The sequence below is a fragment of the Ammodytes marinus genome (assembly GCF_949987685.1).
Source record: "Ammodytes marinus genome assembly, chromosome: 9".
In the NCBI taxonomy this organism is placed as follows: domain Eukaryota; kingdom Metazoa; phylum Chordata; class Actinopteri; order Uranoscopiformes; family Ammodytidae; genus Ammodytes; species Ammodytes marinus.
Genome location: NC_137213.1, coordinates 25076512 through 25101917, shown reverse-complemented (window position 1 = coordinate 25101917; position 25406 = coordinate 25076512). Strand labels below are relative to the sequence as shown.

Below are 25406 nucleotides of genomic sequence, written 5' to 3'. Positions count from 1 at the left end.
ATATCCCCCAGTCTTGTGTCTCTGTCATTGTTATCTGTGCATTGCTGCCCTCTGCTGCTCCTCTAGCTTTAACACCAGGAAGATGTTCAGGGGATGTTAACTGGACATCAATGTGGATAGGTTAGGTATTGTGACAGTAAAAAACGATTGTTTACTAACAAATACTCTCCCCAGGCGACACTTAATTCGGATCAGGACCAAACCTTTCTTAATAGGTCCATGGACCAAACCTGAACATATTTTTTGTTCTACGTTACCGGAAGTTTACATAAGACAGAAGAGCAGTGTTGCTGGCGACACAATGGGGATCACTAAACTGGCAGATTTGATCCGGTCAGATGCTCCCGAGGCTATTTCTCACAAGGATATCAGTGACTACGCCGGTAAAACCTCTGACATGGCTGTCTGTCTCTGTTTTATAAACACGATGTGTGTCGTGTTGTTTAACTGCAGTTGCTAATCGCTAATGTTAGCTAGCCTCCTAGCTGAATTTAGCTAACTTTTGACTATCCTTCACAACAAAAGCCCAACACGTAAAGCTATGCCAAGTAGATATAACATCAGTTGCAACATTGAAACACTGCTAATGTTAAAGCATCCGGTATAATATTCCAGTGATATCTTACTATACAATGAAAATTATTACTAGTACTTTTACTTATGTTGCTTATAATTCTTAGTTCCTTTAGCTTGTATTGTAGTTTTGATACTTGTGTATCATTGTGTTTCTTTTAACTTTGTGGTATTACTATTTTTACTTAAGTAGGCCTAATTGATTTGAACACTTTATCCACCACTATAGGCCTAAACTATTTAAACTAATAAGAAATAGTCACTAAAGCATGTCACAGAGTTATCTCATTAACATATGCCCATCATTTTATTACACTGTGATAACTGTTGTCTACCACCTACTCAGTTTATTAGAAGACATTAAATGAAACACAAAGTCCAAGGCACTTCCAGTCAGGCTCTGACGACACAGTCGGATAAAGCTTATCATGATGTATTGTCATATTGTGGCTGTATGAAAACATATTTGAATCACTGCTGCTGTCTGATACATTTTATGATGATTCAGAAACTTTTGAATCAAATAATATGAATGTTCCCAGCGAAATAATGTCTTGTAATGATATTTTCATAGTTGTGTACACGCAAACACCCATACAGTTGAATAAAACTGTTGCAAAGGAAGTTAAAAGTACCCGACTGATAGACCATATCTAAATACTGTACCTATGTGACTAAATGTAATATGTTACAATTGTGACAGACAAACTATGAAAGGGGATGGTAATGTTTGGTGCCGTGTTACACTCCACAGGAAAAGTAATCGCACTGGACACCTCTATTGTTGTGAACCAGTTCCGTGCAGCTACTCCTTTACTGAGGTGAAAACATTATATGCATTGATTCCCCATTTCAATCCCAATACACAGAGTGTCTATTCTCTGGCCTAGTTTATTTGTGTGAAATATCCCTTTATATCTTCTCTGCAGCCCCCTGACGGGTCTCTTCTTCCGCACGCTTACCTTCCTAGAACACGACATAAAGCCGGTCTTTGTGTTTGACGGAAAGCCTCCCGGGGAAAAGACAGCTGTTGTAAGTAACACCTTTTGCGTTTGTATCTTTTGACTCAACTTGACAATAAAACATGTCATCCTGCTATGCACAGGACAGTCACGGGCCAAAGAGAGAGTTTAATAGGAATTCTAAGCATGCTCATAGTGGGCGGTATACAGCTGGTCTCCTTACATGTGTTGGTTGAAGAAAAATATGTAAACAAGGATATGAAAGTGGATTTGATGTCTCAGTGTGATTAGGTAGGGACAACACAGACCTGTCGTGCCATGCTGATCGAAAGTCCTTTTTTTCCTGCAGCTTGAGAAGCGAGCGGAGGTAGCCGGTTGGAAATCTGCCAAATGCACAGGCGCAGGTATAGCACGTCATCTACACAGACTGATAACCACATGCACACTGTGTGAAGTTTCAAAAGTCATAGAACACATTACGTTTATAAGACAAACTCTGGGAGCTTATCTGAATGTGTTCCTCTTTTCTCCTCAACGCAGCATCACCAATGACCAAAGACTGTCTCCACCTCCTGAAGCTTCTAGGTGTACCTGTCATCCAGGTAAAACCTTCTAAACAGGGAATACTATACTATATATATATTTTTGTTCGTGTTTCTCTTGCTGTCTCTTTCCTTTCTTACCTCACTTCAAATGAGTTTTCATATTAATCTCTTTGTCTCTGTCCTGTGCTGCAGGCTCCTGCGGACGCCGAGGCACTGTGCGCCCGGCTGGTAAGAGAGGGGACTGTGGACGCTGTGGCATCAGAGGACATGGACACTCTGCCTTTTGGAGGCAATATTCTCATTCGCCAGCTGAACGCCAAGAGGGACAGGTAAGAAACTTTGCTCTCAATGTGTTTCTTAAAGACACAATGTGGAAAAGGGAATTGGCATTTCTCATAACAGACTTGGGAGAAATGGAATATTAAATTCATAAGTATGTTTTAATAAGTGTATTATCACTTGAAAATAAAAAGTTGTTGTTTATTTTATTCCCTCAGAATTAGTTTTTTATGAATGGCCTCCACAAACACTGCCGTTTTTTCAGTAGCACAGAACTAACAAACTTAACGGCCCTACACGTTTTTATATACACTGTGTGCAAAATTTTTAGGCAAGTTGTATTTTTGAGGATTAATTTTATTATTGAACAACTACAGTGCTCTCGGTCAATCCAAAATGTTAATGAACCTAAACCTGAATGTTTACGAAAGTAAAAGTGAGGTTTTGTCTTTCTTACGAGAATATATATATGTTTTGCTATTATTAGGCAACTATTAGTGTGCAGAATTATTCTGCAACTAAATAAAAAACGAAAATTGTTAAAGTGAGAATAATAAAACAACTCAAAATTTACAAATAAAAATGTCCTACATGTCAAAAAAAAATCAGTGACCAAATAGCCACCCTTCTTTTCAATAACTGTCACAAGCCTTCCATTCATGGAGTCTGTCAGTTTCTTGATCTGTTGACAATCAACTTTTTGTGCAGCAGCAACCACAGCCTCCCAGACACTGTTCCGAGAGGTGTACTGATTTCCTTCACTGTAAATATCCCGTTTAAGCAGGGCCCACAGGTTCTCAATAGGGTTTAAGTCAGGTGAGGAAGGGGGTCATGTCATTATTTTTACATCCTTAAGGCCTTTACTGGCTAGCCATGCAATTGAGTACTTCGATACATGTGATGGAGCATTGTCCTGCATACAAATCATGGCCTTCTTGAAAGATGCAGACTTTTTCCTGTACCACTGCTTGAAGAAAGTATCTTCTAGAAACTGGCAGTAGGTTTGGGAGTTGATTTTGAGGCCATATTCAACCCGAAAAGGTCCAACTAGCTCATCTGTAAAGATACTAATAGTTGCCTTAATAATGACATGACCCCCTTCCTCACCTGACTTAAACCCTATTGAGAACCTGTGGGCCCTGCTTAAACGGGATATTTACAGTGAAGGAAATCAGTACACCTCTCGGAACAGTGTCTGGGAGGCTGTGGTTGCTGCTGCACAAAAAGTTGATCGTCAACCGATCAAGAAACTGACAGACTCCATGAATGGAAGGCTTGTGACAGTTATTGAAAAGAAGGGTGGCTATATTGGTCACTGATTTTTTTTTTTACATGTCGGAAATTTTTATTTGTACATTTTGAGATGTTTTATTATTCTCACTTAACAGTTGAAAATAAAAAAGTGAGATGGGAAAATTTTCGTTGTTTTATTTAGTTGCAGAATAATTCTGCATACTAATAGTTGCCTAATAATAGCAAAAGATATATATATTCTTGTAAGACAGACAAAGCCTCACTTTAACTTTCGTAAACATTCAGGTTTAGGTTCTTTAACATTTTGGATTGACCGAGAGCACTGTAGTTGTTCAATAATAAAATGTATCCTCAAAAATACAACTTGCCTAAATTTTTTGCACACAGTATATAGTGGTGTCCGCCGGAAATGCAGCTATTGTGAAGACGAAGAATAAATTCTATAGAATAAATAACTAAAATACATCTTCACCACATCACTTAATATTGTGAAAAGAGGCCACCGTAGCTTCTGTAAATTCCCCAAGGAGGGGTAGACACGGAACGTTGCAATCTAGAAGGTCTGTTTGCTGCTGTTTATTTCTTTCTGGCAAGTCACTAGCTAACTGATAGATCTCTGATATTTGTATATCGATGCCACTACTAGTGAGTTGGGACGAATGATGATCTACCCTCTTCCTCTTCTTTACAGTGAAGTCGTTGAATATTCTTTGCCAAAGCTGTTAGCGAAACTCCAAATAAGTCAAGAGGAGGTAAGACTGAAACCTTCATAAAGTTGTCCCTTAAAGCATTGACTATCTAAACTTGTGATACCACTTATGGAAATCCTCCCTATGCCAATTAGTGAACAACATTTCCTTCTTTTGCAATCTTCCTCTCCAGTTTGTGGACCTGTGTATCTTGTTGGGCTGTGACTACTGTGAAAAGATAGCCGGTTTCGGTCCGAAGAGAGCCCTGACCTTAATCCAGAAGCACCGTACTATTGAGAATTTGGTTATGAATATCAACAGACAGGTACATGATGAACAACCAGTGATGTTTGTTTTTTTATTTCTTCAAGTTGCTTTACAAAAACAAAGTGTAAGATCTAATAAGAAACCGGTGTCTGCCTCCCTCACTTCAGACGCATCCTGTGCCACATTTCTGGCAGTTTAAGGAAGCACGGAAGATATTCTTGGACGCACCAGAACCCATAGCAACTGAACTCACCTGGACTGAGCCGGACGAAGAAGCCCTGGTTGGGTTTCTCTGTCACATCAAACGTGTGAAGTACGTACTAGAGTCTGTTCAGTTTGACATGCTTCTCTGTCGCTTTCAAAGATAGCATTGACTGTACATATTAATGTTGGTGTGTTTTCAGGGAGGACAGGGTCCGCCGGCGGATGGACAAGTTCCGTCAGATGCGGGAAAGTAAGCGGGAGGAGAGGGAAAAGGATAGGGCAGCTGGACGTAACAGGCAGACTCGCATGGAGGACTTCTTCCGAGTTACAAGAAAGAGGGCTCAGGTGAGCACAACATAAATCCCTTTTAGTTCAGTGCATTTTGAAAGCTAAGTGAATGAATTGAAAACTTAATTAACAAGATAAATGGCTGTAATGAGTAAAATAACTATTTCAGACCAGCTTTGACCTGATTTTTTTTTTAGAATACATATATATATATTTTTCAGACATGTTTTCTCTTTCTTCCTCTAGCCCGCAAGCTCTGCAGACTCTTTAAGCGTTAACAGAAAGAGACCAAAGTCAAAATGAGGCCGCCCCCACCATCAAAGTTGAAAAGCAGTTGTTTTCAGTCCTGTCTGCTGGTCCACATGTCTGCAAAAATATGGGAAAAAGAAAATAGAGAGACACATCTATAATCCTGATCTTTATTTTCTGCCACGAGGTCATTATTTTTAACCAACTATCATGCTACACTTCTGTGCTGATAAGAAAGTCTTAGATCGTAATTTCAGTGATTTTCAATTTGTGAATGTTAACTGTTTTCAGAGGCAGTAGCTCTTTATGTTGGATCATGGTTTCACATTGGCAGAAGGCTTTTCTTTTCTAGTGCCTACTAGTAACCGACTATGTAAGAAGAAGCCAAAACAGGCATTTTGTAAGACGCTGGATTCAAGTCTTTGTCTCTACGTGGGAGCAATACCCCCCTACTGACAATACAGTAATCTGATCTTGTCTAAACAGCAGTATGCGCAACATTGTAATACACTGAGCAGTTTTTCAGTGTATTCAGCAGTTTCCTGCAAAACCACCACGAAAAGCTGAGCAGACGGCGTCCCTGGCTATGAAAGAGAGCAGTGTGATCACTGTCAGGGTGGCCTTCCCCCACGCCAACATGAAGACAGGGGACGTCTCATCACAAGATATTCAATGAGCACCTGCTATGTAAAGGGTGCCAAGGGAGAGACCAAAATACTTGAATTTTAAAACGCAGTAAAGTTGGATTGTAATCAGAAAAGACAGTGAGATGTTTAAATCCATGTAAAGAACATTTATTTTGAAAATACTTGTAAGGGACTACATTGTAGGTTTTATATTTTAATTGTATGACTTATACTGTTGGAATTTTTAAAATAAAATAATGTCTATGTTTATTTGTTTGTGTCATGGTAGGTGTGATAGTGCCAAGCACTGCAAACAAGTGTGGTGTTTTCACGGACGTAATTTGGGGGGGGACACAGGGGACATGTCCCCTGCACTTTTTCAAAAGGCCGTTTTGGTCCCCTGCACTTTTTACCGTCCAAAAATAATGTTGCGCTAAAGTAAACAGAGACATGTCAAGCACTAGGACCAAGCGGAAAACCGCCGCTCAAGCTGAAGCCTGTTTCCCTGAGTTTAGACCGCCCACAAGCTCCTCGATTGGCTCTGCCGTTTCTTGTGTGATTGGCCGTCCCCGCTGTCACTCCATCTTGCGTGCACACTCAGTACACCCAATACATCCATGATGAGTACCAGTCTGCTAGTTGTCCAGAGGCCAGGGTATACTACGAAGCGAGATTAAGGGCTGAGCGAGGTCTGTTGAGTCTAAAGCCAGCATTTTTAGTATCACGAAAGGTTTATCAGTATTTTCCGCTGCTCTCAGTGTATAGCTCTTACCCCATGATATGAATATCAGAGGTTTCATTTACATTAATGTTTGAATCGTGTCCATGTGCGTGCGTGTGCGTGTGCGCGTGCGCGCGTGCGTGTGTGTGTATGTGTGTTTGGTAATTAGGCGCCGACATGTCTAAAAGAAGAAAAGTGGATATAAGAGACTTCTTTAGAAGTCAAAGTGTAAGTTACTCAAATAAATGCATTACACCCATAGATAGTAATTACACCCATCCTGCAACACCTTCACTGGCTCCCAATAAAGCAGCATATCCACTTCAAGATCCTCCTCATCAATTAGCTACAAAGATCTCAATAACCTTGTCAAGTGTCTTTCAGTTTTATTGAAAGTGCTGATAAATAAAATGCATTATTATTATCATCATTATTATTATTATTTTAACTGTAGAGCCCCAACAATGCAAATATTTTAAAAAGCTTATATTTAATGCCAAAGAGATACACTTATGTTCATGTATTATTTTTATGTTGAAAGGCAGCAAAAATGAAAAAACACCAACAATGAAAGATTAGGGAAATTACAATGAAATAGATTACAAATGTGATTTTATACATCAAAACTCATGATAATTGTGAAATTAGAAGTTTTTTCCTCTATAACCATATCATCAAAATTGATGATTGTTGCACCCCAAATTGTCGCACTGTTCATGTTATGCATCAACATATTTTTGTCAGGTGACAGAAGGAGATACAGGAGGAGAGGCTAGAGGAGGGAGAGCAGGAGAGGCTGGAGGAGATGGAAGACAAGAGGGTGGAGGAGGTAGAGGAGGAGAAGCTGGAGGAGGTAGAGGAGGAGAAGCTGGAGGAGAAGAGGCAGGAGGAGGTAGAGGAGGAGAAGCTGGAGGAGATGGAGGAGAAGAGGCAGGAGGAGGTAGAGGAGGAGAAGCTGGAGGAGAAGAAGCTGGAGGAGATGGAGGAGAAGAGGCAGGAGGAGGTAGAGGAGGAGAAGCTGGAGGAGATGGAGGAGAAGAGGCAGGAGGAGGTAGAGGAGGAGAAGCTGGAGGAGATGGAGGAGAAGAGGCTGGAGGAGGTAGAGGAGGAGAAGCTGGAGGAGAAGAGGCTGGAGGAGGTAGAGGAGGAGAAGCTGGAGGAGGAGAGGCTGGAGGAGGTAGAGGAGGAGAAGCTGGAGGAGATGGAGGAGAAGAGGCAGGAGGAGGAGAAGAGGCTGGAGGAGGTAGAGGAGGAGAAGCTGGAGGCTCACAGGTGAGGTTGAAAGAATAAACATATGCAAGTCATGATGATACTTAAAAGAAGCAATAGAAAACACAGTGAACAGTGAAGAGTTAGAGTTTTATTAGAAGAAAAAGAAAGTTTATATTTTGGTCTTGCACCTCTTTAGTTTGTTTTCAAGAATTCTTTGGAGAGTGCGCATTTTTCTTGGTTTTTCATTAGAGTTTTATTAAAAATGTGTGTCCCCCCCACTTCTGAAATCAAAATTTCGTCCTTGGGTGTTTTCATATCACAATTTGAAATTTCCAATAGTTTATTCTGAAATATTTCCAAATGTTACCCTGCGTTCCAATACCCATACTTCCATACTAGGTAGTATGCCAGAAAAAGAGTTAGGATGTCCCAATACATGCAAGTCAATTGTAGTATGCTGAAAAAACATTTAATGTCCCAATACATGCAAGTCAATTGCAGTATGCATGTTGGAGGATTCGTCTTTATTTTTGACATAATAAAAACAAATCTTCCTTATCTGATTTTTTTTCTCCCCTGTGGCCCTAAAACTCTTCTGTACTTTAGTATGTAGTGTAGTAAAAAAAAAAGGATGTGATATGCAACGCAGAGAGAGTGTAACTTTTCATCGAAATACGGTAGGGCATCCTTCCAAACCAACAGATGGCGCCTGTGCCTGTGAAGTTCTTCTGTTTTCTCTCTCCCTCCGTGTAGAAGAAGTAGTTTGTCAGTCGCCCAGTCTCCTAGCCAGTTCTGTCAGCAAGGTGTCTGGCCACCACCAGCGTCGCGCGAGTCGAGCCTAGCCCTGTCCCCGGGTTCCCTTGACCAAAAACTTGTTCCCCCCCCGGTGATAGCCCGCTGTTTGTCGGCCATGGCGACGAGTGCTAAGCGAAAGCAGGAGGAGACTCATCTGAAGATGCTCCGCGAAATGACTAGCCTGCCCGCGAATAGGAAATGCTTCGACTGCGACCAGCGCGGCCCGACCTATGTCAACATGACAGTGGGCTCCTTCGTCTGTACCACCTGCTCTGGCATCTTGTGAGTTTATTTTGGGGTTGGGCAAAGGGTTGTTAACAGTGTCCGCCTGTGAAGGACGAGGCACCGCTCTCGGTCTAGTCTCCGCTGGGTCCAGCACCACTGGCTCGGCGGTACCGTTAGCTTGTTAGCTAGCGTTAAAGTCGGGACAGGTAACGAAAAGCTTCCTCGGTTCCGCCCCGAGGCCGTCGGAATGGGCCGGGTTGGGGTCTGCGGTTTGGCTGGTTTACAGTCTTCCTTAAGTGTGATTAGAGGTGGTGTTACAGATATACATGTAGGCTGAGGGTGATGATGGGTGGGTCTCGGGGGGTCAGGGTTAGCACGCCTTAGAATAGGTCCACATAGCCTACCTCACAACAGTCTATTTGAGTAGGCTACCTAGTCATTAAAACAGCAGCAAGTCACAGGGGGAAACCACCTGTGTAGGTGAACTTTAGCTGGACCTCCAATAAGGCATCTCTCTCTCTCTCTCTCTCTCTCTCTCTCTCTCTCTCTCTCTCTCTCTCTCTCTCACACACACACACTCACACACTGAAAGAGAGATACTACTAGCTTACGACTGAAAGGTAAACACTGTACAATCTAAAAATACATGGGCTGGATGTGTAACACCTCCCTACTGGTGCAAAACTTAGCAGAAATGTTTGCCTCTACATGCGCAACTATATGGGCGTGGGAAAGTAATATAGGCCTATTGCATACATCAGGTTCATTGCCCACATCCAGGATATGATTTCATAACAATTAGAGTTTCTCTGGAACAAGAGGTGCTTTCATCAGACCGGAGCTAAGGATGACGACACAATACCCCAGTTTGTCTTTCAACAAGGGTTTGCCAACCCTTACTTATCTAGAGGTGTGTTTGATTGTGTGTGATGTGCTCCACTAGCAGGATCTGGAAACGTTGCATTGTATTGTGTATGAATATAGATAACACCTTTTCAACATCTTATCTAAAATGACTCTAATAAGATTATTGTGTGCAGTTGTATTAGCCATGTGACCATATGAATTTTTAAACTGTACAGATTATAGACATAATTCACTGGGAGAGGTTAAAGTGTGGAAACGTTTTCCTTCATGAATGGACAGTGCTAGCACCAGATTGAACGAAAAAGTTTAAACCCCAGTTGATTAATTGGGCCTATTTGACGTTGTGGATTGACAAAAAGTGACGCACACAAATGTCAGACTTCATACTCTCATTTAAGGAAAGCTCAAACATAGCATGATGGATAACAAAAGATATTCCCCCTCTTGAAGTCAGCATTGGTTGAAGCACCTTTTGTTGTCTGTGTAAATCGGTCTGTCTGTAATCACTATCAGCTTTACACATCTGGACGCTGCGTTCTTCCTCATTCTTCTCTATAAGCTTAGTCAAGTTACTGTAAGCAGCCATTTTTAAAATCCTGCTATAAATCCTAGTTTGGAATGTTCTAGTTTGCATCAGGTTTTTTTTCTCCAGGATGTGTTTCGAAAGTCTGACTACCTTCCTTCATCTTGTTTATCACACAACCTTGTGGTGAACACTGGCCCAGGTGGCATGCGATTTTAGTTTTTTCAAAAGAGGTTTTGTCTTTTCCATTAAACCAAAAAGCCACAACTTGTGAAGCAGGAACAGTAGTTGACAACACTGTCTCTGTCTCCCATCTTCACTAAAGTACAAAAGCTTGTCTGTAGTTGCTTACCTCTTCTTGCTCTTCTTTGCTGGTGTCTCTTTTGCACAGATCTTCAGATTTTGAGAACTTCCTGTGTGATACAGCTTTAAGCCACTTGTCTTTTTTTGTTTTGTGATTTTGGATTTTACCTTCATCAGTGTTTGGGGTCTCAAGAAGCTCCCTCGGCCGTCACAAACAAAGGTTTTTGTGCTATATAATGAAAAAGCATTGATTGAGTAATCGCCTCACAGATTTATTTCTAAAGCTGCTTTGTCTTCATGTTATAACAATTTGCCCGAAAACCGACCAACATTTTGTTGCACATTCTAATTTACCTCTTTCTGTAACTTGGTGTTACTTGTCAAACCTTTATTACATGTAAGCGATATGACTTCCTAAAACAATGTGTCATAACATGCTGATTACATTCACTGTGATTTAATGTTTTTCAAAGCGATTAAACATTGTGTACAACAAGTGTATTTGGGTTTATTTATTTTTAAATTGGAAGTATAAATATATAGTTACAGTGGCATTTTCTATAAGTCCCTAAAGACAGTGAGCACAGTCTTGGCAATTTCTAATCGGATCCATGTCATATCTGTTTTCAATTATCTGGCAAAGTGACTTGTATGTTTTTTTTACTCTGATGTTGGGGAATTCATGGAATTTACAATCGCATTCCTTAAGACTAACACTGAAAGCCGTAAAGGTTGATGGCAGTTGGTTTACATTAAATGTTAATACTGGCACGTAGCAGTACAAAAAAAGTCATGCTTTTCATGATAAAGAAACTAAGCGCATTTGTGATTTTTTTTTTCTTTCCGTTATTTGTTAGTTTATTTCACATCAAATGAACGGCATCGAGTTGCAACCTGCCTCTTCTTTCTTAAGCTAACGTGTACCTCCTCCTCCTCCACCCACAGACGAGGACTGAACCCCCCACACAGAGTGAAGTCCATCTCTATGACCACATTCACACATCAGGAAATTGAGTTACTACAGAAACACAGCAATGAGGTATATGAGCCACACTTTACAACAAAGCACAGATAAATATATTTATATACAGTCATATGAAAAAGTTTGGGAACCCCTCTCAGCCGGCATTATAATTGACTCTGCTTTCACACAAAAAAGATAAAAGTGGTATGTCTTTAATTTACCAGGAACAGCTAAGTACTGGGATGTTTTCCAAACAAAGATTTTTTGAAAAGCAGTATTTAGTTTTATGAAATTAAATAAAATGTGAAAAACTGGCTGTGCAAAAATATGGGAACCCTTGTGGTGTTGCTGATTTTAATGCATGTAACAGCATGTAAAACTGAGGACTTTAAACACAAAGTTGGTTGGATTATGTTGTTAAGCCTTGAACCTCATATAAAGGTCTGTTAAATCATGATACAAGGTATTTTAGGTGCCTAAATGCAAGTTCCACTTCTCTTTGACTCTTTGCAGAAGTGAGACAGAATGCGATCATCAAAACAGCTCCCAAAAGATCTTAAAAACAAAGATTATTCATTGTCATGGTTTAGGGGAAGGCTACAATAAGCTTTCCCAAAGGTTTCAATTGTCAATTTCTACTGTAAGGAACGTTGTCAGGGAATGGAAGGACACAGGCACAGTTGCAGTTAAACCCAGGTCTAGCAGACCAAGAAAAGTACAAGAGCAGCATATGCGGCGGATTGTGAGAATGGTTGCACACAACCCAAAGATCACCTCCAAAGACCTGCAAGAACATCTGGCTGCAGATTGTGTATCTGTACATGGTTCTACAATTCAGTGCAATTTGCACCAAAACATCTGTATGGCCGGGTGATGAGAAGGAAGCCCTTTCTGCGCCCACGCCACAGATACAGTTGCATGGAGTATGCAAACGCTCATTTAGACAAGCCAGATTCATATTGGAAGAAAATGCTTTGGACTGATGAGACAAAAAATAAGTTATTTGGTCTTTATAAAAAGCAGATGTTTTGGTGCAAATTGCGCTGAATTGTTGAATGATGTACAGATACACAATCTGCAGCCAGATGTTCTTGCAGGTCTTTGGAGGTGATCTGTGGGTTGTGTGCAACCATTCTCACAATCCTCCACCTATGCCGCTCCTGTTTTTTTCTTGGTCTGCCATGCCTGGGTTTAACTGCCACTATGCCTGTGTCCTTCCATTTCCTGACAACGTTCCCTACAGTCGAAATTGACAATTGAAACCTTTGGGAAAGCTTCTTGTAGCCTTCCCCTAAACCATGACAATGAACAATCTTTGTTTTTCAGATCTTTTGGGAGCTGTTTTGATGATCCCATTCTGTCTCACTTCTGCAGAGAGTCAAAGAGAAGTGGAACTTGCATTTAGGCACCTAAAATACATTTTCTCATCATTAAACAGACATTTCAACAATACCACAAGGGTACCCATATTTTTGCACAGACAGTTTTTCAAATTTTACTTTATTTCATACAACCAAATACTGCTTTTCAAAAAATCTTTGTTTGGAAAACATCCCAGTACTTAGCTGTTCCTGGTAAATTAAAGACATACCACTTTTATATCTTTTTTGTGAAAGCAGTGTCAATTATAATGCCGGCTGAGAGGGGTTCCCAAACTTTTTCATATGACTGTATATATTTACATATATATATGTTACATTGTCAGCAATGAATGTAAAAGAAAAAATGTTTGTCTGATTTTGATTCTGAAGTGGCATCTTGGCATTTTTCTGAACCCTGCGTCGTCAACTTTTATTGGCATTCCTCTTTCCTTACTTTTTTTTCTCTCCCCCTCCTGTTTCTCGTCATCCCCTCCCCCCTTCCTTTTACTTTCTCTCACCTCGCTCTGGGCTTTGCCACCGACCCCCACCCCACCCCAACCCTCTCCCTACTCCCACTCTCCTGATTTCTCTGCCCCCCTGTAGGTCTGTAAACACATCTGGTTGGGCCTCTATGACGACAGGACATTAGTTGTTCCAGATTTCCGAGAACCACAGAAAGTAAAAGAATTCCTTCAGGAAAAATATGAAAAGAAAAGATGGTAAAATAAACGCATTGATTTTTGTTTGTTTCATAAGTTTGGGCGAGAGTAAAACCTTCTGCAATATCACATGGGATTCAAACAATATAAATGACCCTTCTTTATTCAGTTCTGTAACCTGTGGAAGGATACACTTATTGTATCAGTGCATAAAGTAATGGTTGAAATAAGCAATTTTTTACACTTGGCTAAATGCCGTTTTGAATAATGTAGTGGGAAAGGTAGTAAATTCTTAATAGTGAAAATGTCAAAAGTTCTGCAGGTCATTTAGTAATGTGGCTTGTTAATATAAGCGGTTATGCAAAGAAGAAGAGTGCTGATGATAATTAAGTGCTGCATCTGCCAACAATTTTTTTTTGTTTAGTTGCAGTTAACTAAGTGTTTTTAGTTTGATAGCATGCTCTACATTGTCCAGGCAATGCTATGTCTACGTTTCACATAACGAAGATCCCATTTGATATGATAGAAACACTTCCATTATCCCAATCGGATTAATATTTTACCCATATGTTGTTTTATATTCAAATATTGCCCAGGTGGGATCCGATTATAAAAGTTGTTTCCACCTTGTGTTTTCTAATATGTCTCTACATTGATGTTCTTTCCTCAATGCCTAGGTATGTTCCTCCGGACCAGGCAAGGGCAGTAGGGAGTGTCCAGGCATCTGTGTCCGCCGGCTCCTCAGCCAGCAGCACTGGTAGTACCCCAGAAGTCCAACCCCTTAAGACCCTGCAGCTCAACAAGACCCCACTGCGCCAGGTATCACTAATGTTCCCAGACGAGCCTCCATTTTACCCATCAGATATCCGTCTATGAGGTGCATTGGGATCTGTTTTTAACCCTCTTCTCCTTCCCGGCTGCTGCTGCCCAGTCTCCGGCGCTTGCTCGTTCCCAGGCTCACAACGCCGCTCTGGAGAAGAAGTTTGACTTGCTCTCTGACCTGGGAGGAGACATCTTTGCTGGTCCACAACACACTCAAACTTCCAGTTCTGCCAACTTTGCCAACTTTGCACATTTTCCAAGCCAGTCTGGTAAGATGGCGTTTCTCTCACATCTCCAACATTTTATTCAGACTAATACAGATTAATAACAGATGTTACCAGTGTGTAGTCTTTTTGGTTTGTCATCATCCCATGCATTGCCCCGCCATCGTTTTTATTTCCACATTCATTCTCCGTGTTCATTTCTCCCTGTGTACGGCTGCAGCGCCTCAAGGTAATTCAGACACCAACTTTGCCAATTTTGAGGCATTTGGAAACACTGAAATTCCATCCCATCTCAGCACGTCACCCCCCTCAAAGTCCTATTCATCAGGTACCCCACCATTGTCTTTCTTCCACCCTTTCACACACACTCACCCTCACCTCAGCATTTTCTTGTTAATTTCTTGCCAACTGTGTCCACTGACTGCAAAATCCCTTTCTGTACGATGCTCCATTAAGGCTAAGAGCATTGTCTGGTCACCACTTAACCTTTAAAAAAAGTTTTAAAACTAATACTGTAAAAACCAAGCACCTGAGCTTTGAACATATTTTTACATTTTTATAACCAATTGCACAAAGGAGGAGGTGTGCCCATCCCATCAGTGTCTAGTGCCGTCCCTGCCCCATGCCAGACTGGGAGCTCCAGAGAGGATCGCTATGCTGCCCTGGCTGAGTTGGACAACAAGCTCGGCTCGACTGCCTCCACAGGCAGCAATGTGCAAGGGTGAGACACACACTCACACACAGTTTTATATTGTAATAAATCTACTGATAAATAATCACAAGAACAGTTTAGTTCCCACACTGGGCTCTTTTGCACTGTTGGAAAGCCTGAAAAAAGATTGTATGAATACTACATCAATTATGAATAACGTTCCTCAGTTCCATTGAAATGGTTCGGTTGATCATATTACTAAGACACTATGAGTGAAGACAAATGAAATTCAGTTCAACATTATTCACTCAAAAGTCTGTAAGTCTCCTTTCATACCCAAACGGTGAAAGACATGTTTACAGTGTTAAGTGAATTAGCTAGATCAATCAAAGTTGAATTATGCGTACTGCATGTTTTAAACAGGTGTTTGTCTTTACAGAAACATATTTGGACCAGTACTTGGTTCATCGCCAGCCCAGAATCCACCTGTGTTACCCAGCATGCAGCCTGGCTTTGGAGGTGGTGGTAATGATGATAGTGATGCATACAGAGTGAAAATACATTTTCAGTGGGGTATAAGTATTTTCATACGTAGCTGAATTTTTCAACATTCTCCTGTATCTCATCCAGCTGTCCCATCCACAAATCCCTTCGTTGCTGCAGTCGTTGCCCCGGAGATGGCCAACAACCCTTTCCAGACCAACGGCAGAGGATCAGCTGCAGGTGTGTTTGTATTTAATGTTGATATATTAAATTAAACACAATTTTTACCAAGACATTTGTGTTCGGATGTAACCCAGTTACATTGTCAAGTAGTTTTGTGATTTGCCAGTATCTAGATTTGACTCCTCCGTGTGTCTGTGTGTGTGTGTGTGTGTGTGTGTGTGTCGTGTGTGTGTGTGTGTGTGTGTGTGTGTATGCCTTTGTGTATACACATGCTGCGTGTGTATCGTAGCCTCCTTTGGTACTGGCTCTATGAGCATGCCAGCCGGCTTTGGGAATGCATCTTCCTACTGCCTCCCGACCAGTTTCAGCGGAAACTTCCAGCAGCAATTCCCCGGCCAGACCCCTATCCCTTACTGTCAACCTGGGGCCTACCAGCCTCAGTCTAATGGTTAGTGGCCTCCCACACCCCTCTGTCCTCCTACTCTGTTCCACCTGTACACTACCTGTCAGTGAGTCAGGTCACATGCAGCATTTTCCTTGGCATTAGATATTATCCACTTGATGGCCATTTGTATTGGAAATTTCATTGAAGTCTTGCTGCAGCAAAATAAAAGTGTGACTTGTCAGTGACAGCTACTGCACAGCGATGGAAAGGTTGCATTAAGTGTAAAAAGCTCTAGTTTGTCTGTTTTTTACAAGGCTCTGTACCAGAAACACAATGAACAAATCTGACAGCTCTGAATGCAATCTGACACTCTGGGGCTTGGCTTCCTTTTTGAATTGTTCATCCTCGTGATAGTCTTAGTCCCTTCTTTAAATGAACTCCCATAATTAAGGTTATCGTAAAAGAAAACTCATTATCTTTAAGTCTTTATTGCCTGCTCTTTATGGTCTAATCAAATGAGAAGTTGCAATTAAATATTATTGCACATTGCTTCACTGCTGGAGAGCAGACTCAACCTGTTGTAAATACCCTTCCCTTTATCACCCTTAGGTCCTGCATTCCCAGTCTACGGTCAGAACACGCCATTTGGGCAGCCCATTGCCGGCCCTGGCATGTCCAATAACCCATTCATGGTGAGCATGCATATCTTTGGTTTTTACAACAAAGGCAGTCAAAGAATGAAACAATAATATATTGTGGAAAGGTATTTCTAAAATTTGATATGGAAGAGATCATTTTAGTTGCTTAGTAGCTGACTCCTTCTCTTATTTCAGGCGGGTGCTCCAGCCACGTCTTTCCATTCAGGGGGTTCATCGACCAACCCTTTCCTGTAGCACACCTCTGAGTCCTCGCCACCAGAGGGCAGCATGCAGCACAAATTCTACACACCCGTTCATCATGCAATTAGAAGCAGTACTTTTTTTCAAAAAGACTTGTTTTTTTTCATAAAAAAAAGTTTACAACACTATGAAGGAGTACAAAGGACTATATTAACGACTAAAGGACTGTTATTGGGGGGAATTTGTACTGTTTGGACTATAGACAATACATTATATGCTTTTTTATTTTGTGTTTATGACTGTAAGCTCTGTGCATATCATTATTTGTAATCAAAATTAAGTATATGTTATGTATAACGAGGACAGAGTTAACAAGGGTGAGTATACGGTCCCCTTGTGGAAAAAGAACCCACTACAAACTATCTGCGTAGGTAAGCGTATATTTAAGATTATTAACGGATTTCCATGGTCTGTGTTTTAAAGCAACCATGATGATGCAGGTATGTCATTTTCAAAAGGGATATCCTTTGTTATTTTAGCATTATTACTACTATACTGGCACTATACTGGCACCAAGGTGCATTATACCAGCACTAAGGTGCCATTTGTCCGGATCCAAGTTGCCTATAACCCAAATCAACCAAATCCACTTATTTAAAAAAAGAGTAACAACCCAAACAGCTGGGTGTGACAAAGCATCATTGACTCTTCAGCAATCCTTTTAAATATTGCCAATATCTGTGAACTTGTCCAAAAAAGATTAGGGGCTAGATTTTGCTTTGAAACTAAGGGCAGCTCCTTCAATATTAGGCCAGCAGGTAAAGGGACAGGCATGTTTACTAGAGCGCAAATTGTGCAAAGAGAAGTGCAGCCATTAAGATGACTATTTCTCGGTCCTATACCTAATCTATAAAAACTGGTCAATTGTTGAATATACTCTGTATAACATTTTACCAGTTGGTTGAAGATTTCAAAGTGGCAAATATTATATATTCACTTTATTTTAAGAATATGGTTACAACGAAAGGATAAACGCAAGAGAGCTTTGAGGTTGTGGATGTGACCCAGATTGGGTTGCTTCTTAACAACTGAGGTGGTTTTTCTCATGGTTGCAGGTGACGTGTCAAAAAACACAATTTTAACAGACTGCCTCTGCAAAAAAAGAGAAAAAGTAGGCTACAACATGTGACAAACACTTTATGAAATGTTAGTTATATTGTATTCACCGCACTCCCTTGAAATCTGTATTCTTCCTCTTTGCCTTCTGATTAAAAAGCCTTTGGAGTGCAGAGCAGGATGAGTAGAATCCTGGTAGAAACATCTCCATTGAGTTTGCTTAAAAGGCAGGGGTAAGGAACAGACCAATTTAGGGTTCATTATGTTACTAGGTCAGCCTGGGGCTCTGGAGAACTAGGGTTTCAACTGTGCCACCGATGACTAACAATGCATTTGACGATGTGTTTATTGTCTTTACAAGAATAGGTAATTAAATGTGTACATATATAAATATATGTATAAATAAATTAAAAGATTTTTAACTACTGTTTTTGTTGTGGTCTTAATCTGTATGAAAACAAGGTTAAATAAAAACACTCAATATGTGGGTTTATTAGGTAAACTCAGCAGGTGTGTAACGATGAAGGCCTACTAGGCCATAACCTTTCTGAAGTTCGAATGTGTTGCAGTGCTGTTAGATTACAATACTTTTAGGCTAAAAGTAGACTAATTATTACTATAACCGAGTGTTTTACTACGCATGCATAGGTATTTATATTGTTATAGAATATCAGGTAACACTTTACAATAAGGTACACAAAATTGTAGTACCCACTACATAGATATTGTAAAGTGTTACCTACGGGTTTTTGTAATTTGTAGACATAAAAGCTAAATGCTAACTTTCTTCACGTGCCCCAAATCTCCAAACAAGGAAGTTCCGTTACCACGGTAACGCAGAAACGTTGACATGGCTTCCCTTTTGACCGACCCGTTGTTTGAAATCTCCGGAGGAGGTCCGCCGCCTAATAAGAACTTTTATTACTTTTCTGTCAACAAGTCAGAAGTAAGTATTGATATTTGAGTTAAGAACAGATTTTAATCTGAGTAGAAACGACAAGTGTTTGGTTTTTAGTAACAGGGTGCAGCCTAGTTACCACTAGTAAGTTACTAGTGGTAACTACTTGCTTAAACTAACGGTAGCTCTCTAACTTATCACAACCAAACCCTAACGATAGAAAAATATTCAGCTACAGCTGCAAAGAATACGTGAAAAGTCAGCGCGTGTAAACGAAGGTGTTAATGGTCAAATTTCAATTAAATAAATCTCAATTATACTTAAACGAAACCAAAACAAACGAGAACAATAGTATCTATCTATCTATCTATCTATCTATCTATCTATCTATCTATCTATCTATCTATCTATCTATCTATCTATCTATCTATCTATCTATCTATCTATCTATCTATCTATCTATCTATCTATCTATCTATCTCTCTCTCTCTCTCTGTCTCTGTCTCTGTCTGTCTCTCTCTCTCTCAGTCTCTCTCTCTCTCTGTCTCTCTCTGTCTCTCTGTCTCTCTCTCTCTCTCTCTCTCTCTCTCTCTCTCTCTCTCTCTCTCTCTCTCTCTCTCTATCTCTATCTATCTAAGAATCAGACCAGCTTGCTGTGGGGGATTAGATTGTAAACATACAAGTGGTTATGTAAATAACTGTACTGTAGTGTAGAAAGTAAAACAATTATTGCATTCAAGGAGAAATCTTTAACTCCACTCCACTGATCATTTGAATGGTACTTTTCCAGGTGATATGGAGATGGTGGAAGATATCCCTGAGAACTGTAGACAGGTTCTCCAAGCCCGGGGAGCTGAAGGAGTCTCACCAGGACTTTTTAGATGACAGTATGCTGCACAGTAAGGACTTCATTTTGAGGAATGTTTCTAGAGCTGAACACATAACACGTGACATATCTTGTTAAAGCATGTTTACTTCTAAACCGATTTGCCACCTCGGTTAAGGGTAAGGGGAAGCAATAAAACGTTTTTGATGCTACTTGTGACTGGAGAGGTTAATAGGCCTTTTTCAAATGTAACGTTTTGACATGGCATAGCAGGAAAAGCAGAGGACCAAAAAATTAAATGAATGATGGATGAGTTCCTTTTAGGTGCTTCAGTTTCAGGCTCCTGTTATTATGCATGCCTGCACACTGTCACCCTGCCACGGCTTACTGTGTAATTCGAGTAGAAATGAGACAATAGCAGACTTATTTTTATGTGTTATGTTATATAGCTTTGTGTCTGTTTAGCAGCACTTTAGCAATTTAGCTTCAATACACTAGATTATTATCTGGTTAAATAAAGGATATTGATTGATTGTTTTAAATAATTACTGTCAAGTATTTATCAAGGTTTAAAAAAAGTCTAGGCTTTGATGAGCTTAGAAAATTATATAGCCTTTTTCTAACACGTCCTTACTAAGACTTTTACAGAAATAAAATGTTCTTATTTTACAATGCTTTAGGTGTTTCTCTCTCTCTCCCTCTCTCTCTCTCTCTCTCTCTCTCTCTCTCTCTCTCTCTCTCTCTCTCTCTCTCTCTCGTTATTATTGTATGTAATAACAAACAGAGTGCTAGAATGTGAATGTCAGCTGAAATAATGGGCTTCTTCCCAGGTGAGGTCAGTATGATTTTCGGCCATCCAATCTTGCACTACACCAAGGCTTTGTGCCAAGGCCACTACGATTATCTGGAACACCTGTCGGACTCCTTGCTCCTGCGGATAATAAATCATCTAGAACTAGAGGATGTGGGTCAGCTTGGACGAACATCAAGCAGGTTCAGGCAGGTGAGTTCCAGAAAAACACAAAAAAAAAATGAACTGTATCCTGAAATACGATACACCGTTACATTGGAAAATTTCTTGCTATCCGAGTCTCAAGCATAATAGATATTTATTTTTAAATTGTATTGAATTGTCAGAAATGAACAGCAAAAATCAGCAAATAAGATAACAAAGACCCTTGCCTTTACTGCTGAACATACCTGTATTTTTGACCCAAAAACAGTGTTGTGACCAAAATCTGTCCGTGTAGTCACCCTTAAGTATATAGCCCATCCTGAACCAGGAAAAACACTGTTTTTATGATTCTTGTAACATTTCTTTTACATTTTTTACTTGTTTCCCTCAGCTTTGTGGCTCAGAAGAGTTTTGGGAGCAGGCATTGCGTCGCTGCAACACAGTTTCGGCTGAAGTGGCATCTCTGGCGCTTGAGGTGGGCTGGCGCAGCATTTTCTTCACCAGCAAGCTACAGCTTCAGAAGTTGATCAGCCGCAGGAGGCTGAAGGCTGAGGAGCAACAGGAAGGACAGGGCTCTGACCTAGATACAAATGCAGAAGAATCTCCTCATGAAGGCTCTGTGACGGACCAGACATCCAGCTCTGAGGAGGAACCTGATCCTGGCATTATACCCCATCCAAGCCAGGGAAATGATACCGGTGCTGGATTAGACACCAGCCTTTGTTGTGATGTTGTCCATGACCCTAACCCTGAATCAGAAGCTGGATCTGATTCCATCACGCCTGTGTCTGGCCAATTGTTGGAGGACATAAAGAACTATGAGTTGGAAACACCGGTGCAAAGCAAAGCACAGAGCGATGGAAGAGGAGACAGCGGTGTAGAGCCAGACAAGCCACTGATTTAATTATTTTGTCCAAATTTGTTTGTAAATCCTGTGTTTTAGGATGATTCTTATATTGAAATGCCATTTATACATTTCTCATTGTAAAATGAGTTGTTTATTGATTATCTGAAGAATTATTTTAATTGTCAAATGTAAAATATATGATTTTGTTTTTGTTTGATAGAATTGTTAAATTGTCAATCCTGTAGAGGAAATTTTGGGACATTTTAATTATTATATCCATTGTGCCATGACTATTTTGAGTAAGTGGACATTAATAACACCTTAAAAAAAATAAAACAGCACATTGTAGAGTAATAATTGTCCATTGTAACATACAAGTTCTTAAGTACAATATTGCAAGTTGCAGATGTATTACAAATTCAATATACAATATGAAATTCTGCTATTCGTGGCTTGTCATTCATGAACTTATCCTGAATAAAACCTCAGTAAGTGCTTGCCATTTAAGGGGAGAAACTCAACTTCCCCAGAGGGGACACAAACATGGTTAGTAACAGTAGAAAACCAATGTGATACTTTACACCAACTGTTTGGCTAAGTGTGTATGTACCCTAATAAGAAAGTAATGATAAGTTATTCATGTTTTTGTTCCATTTAGCATGTGATGCAGGGTTAACCGCATTTGTTACATTTACCATATTGAGAGTTGCTATTCAATTATAAGCAGTTGATACCTGATTTGTTCCTTACTCCTTCCTTTGCAACTAGTCACAGATATGTGTGTCTTACTATATATGTTAACACTTTAATCACACTTTCCATCCTAATGTTTGTTAACCAGGTCAGTGTTGTATTGTTAACAAGGAGGAGCTGCTCCACAACAACTTTTCTGCCCAGCCAGGAGACGTGGACCCAGCCCAGTTCTACCATCAGCCAATGCCCACAACACTGCAAAAGGGGACGCTCTTTTCATCCTTCCCAGGTACCTAAGTTCCTTCACCTTGTTGCTATTAATCTGAAGGGGTAACACTTTGAAACACACAGTAATGAGACAGACATTGAGCATTTTGTGAAAACCTTTTTGTAACGTGACAGCTGATTGACTAACATACGCAACCAAATCCATTTGTAAAATGTTAGTGTTAAAGGGATAGTTCAGTATTTTGAAGTGGTGTGGTTGTATGGGGTACTTAGGCATAGTAAGTGCGTTACCTTAAAGAGGACCTATGATACTTTTTGACTTTTATGACCTATAAACGTTGTTATAATGATTTATAGTCATGTTTAACCATACTAGCTTATCAAATAATTACGTACATGCATTTCGACGTATTCCCTGCTGACCGTCTGGTGTTGCTATGCAGAGCACTAAACACTAGGGCAGCCGGTCGAGAATTCACTTGTTCAAATTTCCGGGTATCGTGTCGTCACGTACCCGGATGTTTCCATGTATGGTAATGCTGTTCAGGCAAGCTCCGGCTGCATGCCCCCACCTTCCTGAAAATCTCCCGCTGCTGGAAGGAAGGTAACCAATCACAACGGAGTGGGGTTTGCAGCAGGGGGGGAGGGGCGGAGAAGCTCAAAGCAGTGTGTAGAGAGAGACTGCTGTGCTCGCTAGGGTAAGAGGAAGAGTGTCCCGAAAATCTAGTTTTTTGTGATGTGATTCGTGTCAGGTTGCTCTATAGCAGTTTTTAACAAGAAATTAAGACCAGAAAAGTAGTATAATAGGAGATCTTTAAGGGGCACTTTACACAGTGAAAACGTGACAGATTTCCCGTTTTTGGTTTAAAAAAAAACCCGTTCAGACACAATTTATCTGACATCTTCACTCGTACACATGTTTTCAGAGGAAACGGGACGAAATCGCTGTAGTAAGCATGCCAGGCCAGCAGTTGGCGGTACAAGGTAGTAGTAGATAGCTTTTCCGGTACAATTTGATGCATAAAACCTTACTGTAACCTAAAATTAATGCCACTAACGTTCATAAAGCGGTTGGTGTAAGCTTGGGGTTACAAGTATTGTAAATGACAAGCTTTCTGACGTCTTATTTCCAGTGGTGTGGCGTGGGGATTTTTTTTGAGGAAGCCAAGTGAGACAACACCTTTAATCTACATGTTTATTGGAAGGTGGGGGACAGAAAAGAGTAGGCTACGTCGCAGCTTGTATTTAATGTAACTACAAGAGCTATTATAGCGCCTGGTCACTTTACTAGGACTTGCACACGCCTGTAATCTGTCCGACACCGCTCGTTCGCTCTCTCTCTCTCTCTCTCTCTCTCACTCACTCACTCACTCACTCACTCACACACCTCCTAATCGTTTTATTAAATTATACATTGTATTATAAATGCACCCCCCACCCTGACCGGAATGCACAACTAGCGGCTTAATGCCCAATACAGATTCAAATTAATTCACAATATAATTAGGGGACGTTTTATTGGCTATTTTAAGTTTCACGTTCACGTGAGACACGACTCACACAATCAGTTAGGTGCTTGACATACACACATACTTTCTATACATCCTTTTCGTTTAAGAACTAGGCCAAATGTTCATTATACAACACTACTTAAGACAACCCAGAACAACTTCAGTGGATACCAATGCAACTTAATCAAGGCACAATTAGCAATAAAATAACACAAAACATAACATATAGCTAAACGGACAGTAAAGGGAACAGTTAACCCGCGCCGGGAGAAGGTGTGTATTTTACTCACTATTTGTAGAGGAAGGCCATTAGCTGAAGATTGCCGCTACCAGCTAGCCACTCGGTGCGGACATAGTTCTCCTCCCTGAAAGTGCGATTTTTCTTTCTTTCTCTCCACACGCATTGGCCTGCCGTCAGATTTGATTTTTAATGGATCCTCAATTGGCAGTTTGGTAAAATAATTTTTTACAAAATACTCAAAATCTCCACCCTCCATAACTGTTCTTGCTAATATGTTAACAATGCAAACATGCTAATCTCCCGCTATTGTTATTGTTGTTAAATTTCAGTGACGTTGATAATGATGCTTTGATTTGATTGGTGTGAAGCCAAGGGCCGAGTGGCTTCCCTTGGCACCCTCATGACACCCTCCTGACCAATCACAGGAGGGCAGTGTCAAGACAATAGCCTCACCTGATTGGTCAATCCTTCTTTCTTTTTTTCACCAAGGGATGCCAGCTCGGGCTGGCTTCCTCGCGGACATACAGTGTGCAGTATTGTGTTTCGCAGCGTCTTCAGAATCTAAATGTAAAGGGGCGCTGTTTCGCGCATTGTGAAATGCTCAATGAGAGGAGAAAAATGGGGAAGAAATGACAGCAACACAGCACCAAAGAATTACCGAAACTGTTAATAAAAATGGTTTTATTGGATGACAACTACAGCCTAAAAAACAGGGAAGCCTGGCTTCCCTTGGCCTCCGGGAGAAAACGCCACTGCTTATTTCACCGCATTGAACTCGTGAAAACAGAAGACATGCTGGTAGTGAAGGGGCTTTGTGAGCGGCTACTTTCCTGTTAGGCGTACTTCAAAATAAAAGTCAACTCACGTTTGTCCAGTGAAATGCTATTAAAGCCACTACGAGTAAGATGGCACGTTGGCGTCCCCTTTGGACAAAAGT

The 25406-nt window shown here is 40.6% G+C and overlaps 3 protein-coding genes across 5 annotated transcripts; all 3 read left to right on the top strand.

Moving 5' to 3' along the window:
* Nucleotides 1-112: 112 nt before the first annotated feature.
* On the top strand, nucleotides 113-6202 carry LOC307255298 (putative flap endonuclease 1 homolog). Its single transcript, XM_080033977.1, has 11 exons — nucleotides 113-383; nucleotides 1328-1394; nucleotides 1503-1605; nucleotides 1885-1939; nucleotides 2076-2137; nucleotides 2273-2409; nucleotides 4305-4365; nucleotides 4496-4627; nucleotides 4737-4882; nucleotides 4974-5118; nucleotides 5308-6202. Exons 1-11 carry the CDS (start codon nucleotides 302-304, stop codon nucleotides 5362-5364), a joined length of 1047 nt encoding a protein of 348 aa, XP_079890103.1. The 5' UTR covers nucleotides 113-301; the 3' UTR covers nucleotides 5365-6202.
* A 2452-nt stretch (nucleotides 6203-8654) lies between these two features.
* agfg1b (ArfGAP with FG repeats 1b) lies at nucleotides 8655-18684 on the top strand. Of its 3 annotated transcripts, none has more exons than XM_080033971.1 (12): nucleotides 8655-8946; nucleotides 11528-11621; nucleotides 13511-13626; nucleotides 14244-14385; nucleotides 14498-14657; nucleotides 14833-14940; nucleotides 15189-15333; nucleotides 15704-15783; nucleotides 15895-15987; nucleotides 16220-16378; nucleotides 16925-17007; nucleotides 17149-18684. In XM_080033971.1, the coding sequence occupies exons 1-12, from the start codon at nucleotides 8780-8782 to the stop codon at nucleotides 17206-17208; spliced, it is 1407 nt and encodes a 468-aa protein (XP_079890097.1). In that variant the 5' UTR covers nucleotides 8655-8779; the 3' UTR covers nucleotides 17209-18684. The 3 variants fall into 3 exon arrangements, with proteins under 3 accessions (XP_079890097.1, XP_079890096.1, XP_079890098.1); XM_080033970.1 differs by having other exon boundaries at nucleotides 15704-15789; XM_080033972.1 differs by lacking the exon at nucleotides 14833-14940 and having other exon boundaries at nucleotides 15704-15789.
* A 436-nt stretch (nucleotides 18685-19120) lies between these two features.
* On the top strand, nucleotides 19121-21853 carry fbxo36b (F-box protein 36b; the record flags this gene model as incomplete). The annotated part of the gene is made up of 4 exons (XM_080034118.1): nucleotides 19121-19216; nucleotides 19959-20067; nucleotides 20825-20997; nucleotides 21341-21853. The coding sequence occupies 4 exons, from the start codon at nucleotides 19121-19123 to the stop codon at nucleotides 21851-21853; spliced, it is 891 nt and encodes a 296-aa protein (XP_079890244.1).
* Nucleotides 21854-25406: the final 3553 nt, after the last annotated feature.

Excerpts from the sequence above, each read along its gene's own strand:
- agfg1b (XM_080033970.1), top strand. The coding sequence starts at position 8,780 with ATGGCGACGAGTGCTAAGCGAAAGCAGGAGGAGACTCATCTGAAGATG. Across the intron at positions 15,790-15,894 it reads GCCTGGCTTTGGAGGTGGTG|CTGTCCCATCCACAAATCCC; the intron begins GTAATGATGATA and ends TATCTCATCCAG. Across the intron at positions 16,379-16,924 it reads CTACCAGCCTCAGTCTAATG|GTCCTGCATTCCCAGTCTAC; the intron begins GTTAGTGGCCTC and ends TATCACCCTTAG.
- LOC307255298 (XM_080033977.1), top strand. The coding sequence starts at position 302 with ATGGGGATCACTAAACTGGCAGATTTGATCCGGTCAGATGCTCCCGAG. Across the intron at positions 384-1,327 it reads GGATATCAGTGACTACGCCG|GAAAAGTAATCGCACTGGAC; the intron begins GTAAAACCTCTG and ends TACACTCCACAG. Across the intron at positions 4,883-4,973 it reads TGTCACATCAAACGTGTGAA|GGAGGACAGGGTCCGCCGGC; the intron begins GTACGTACTAGA and ends GTGTGTTTTCAG.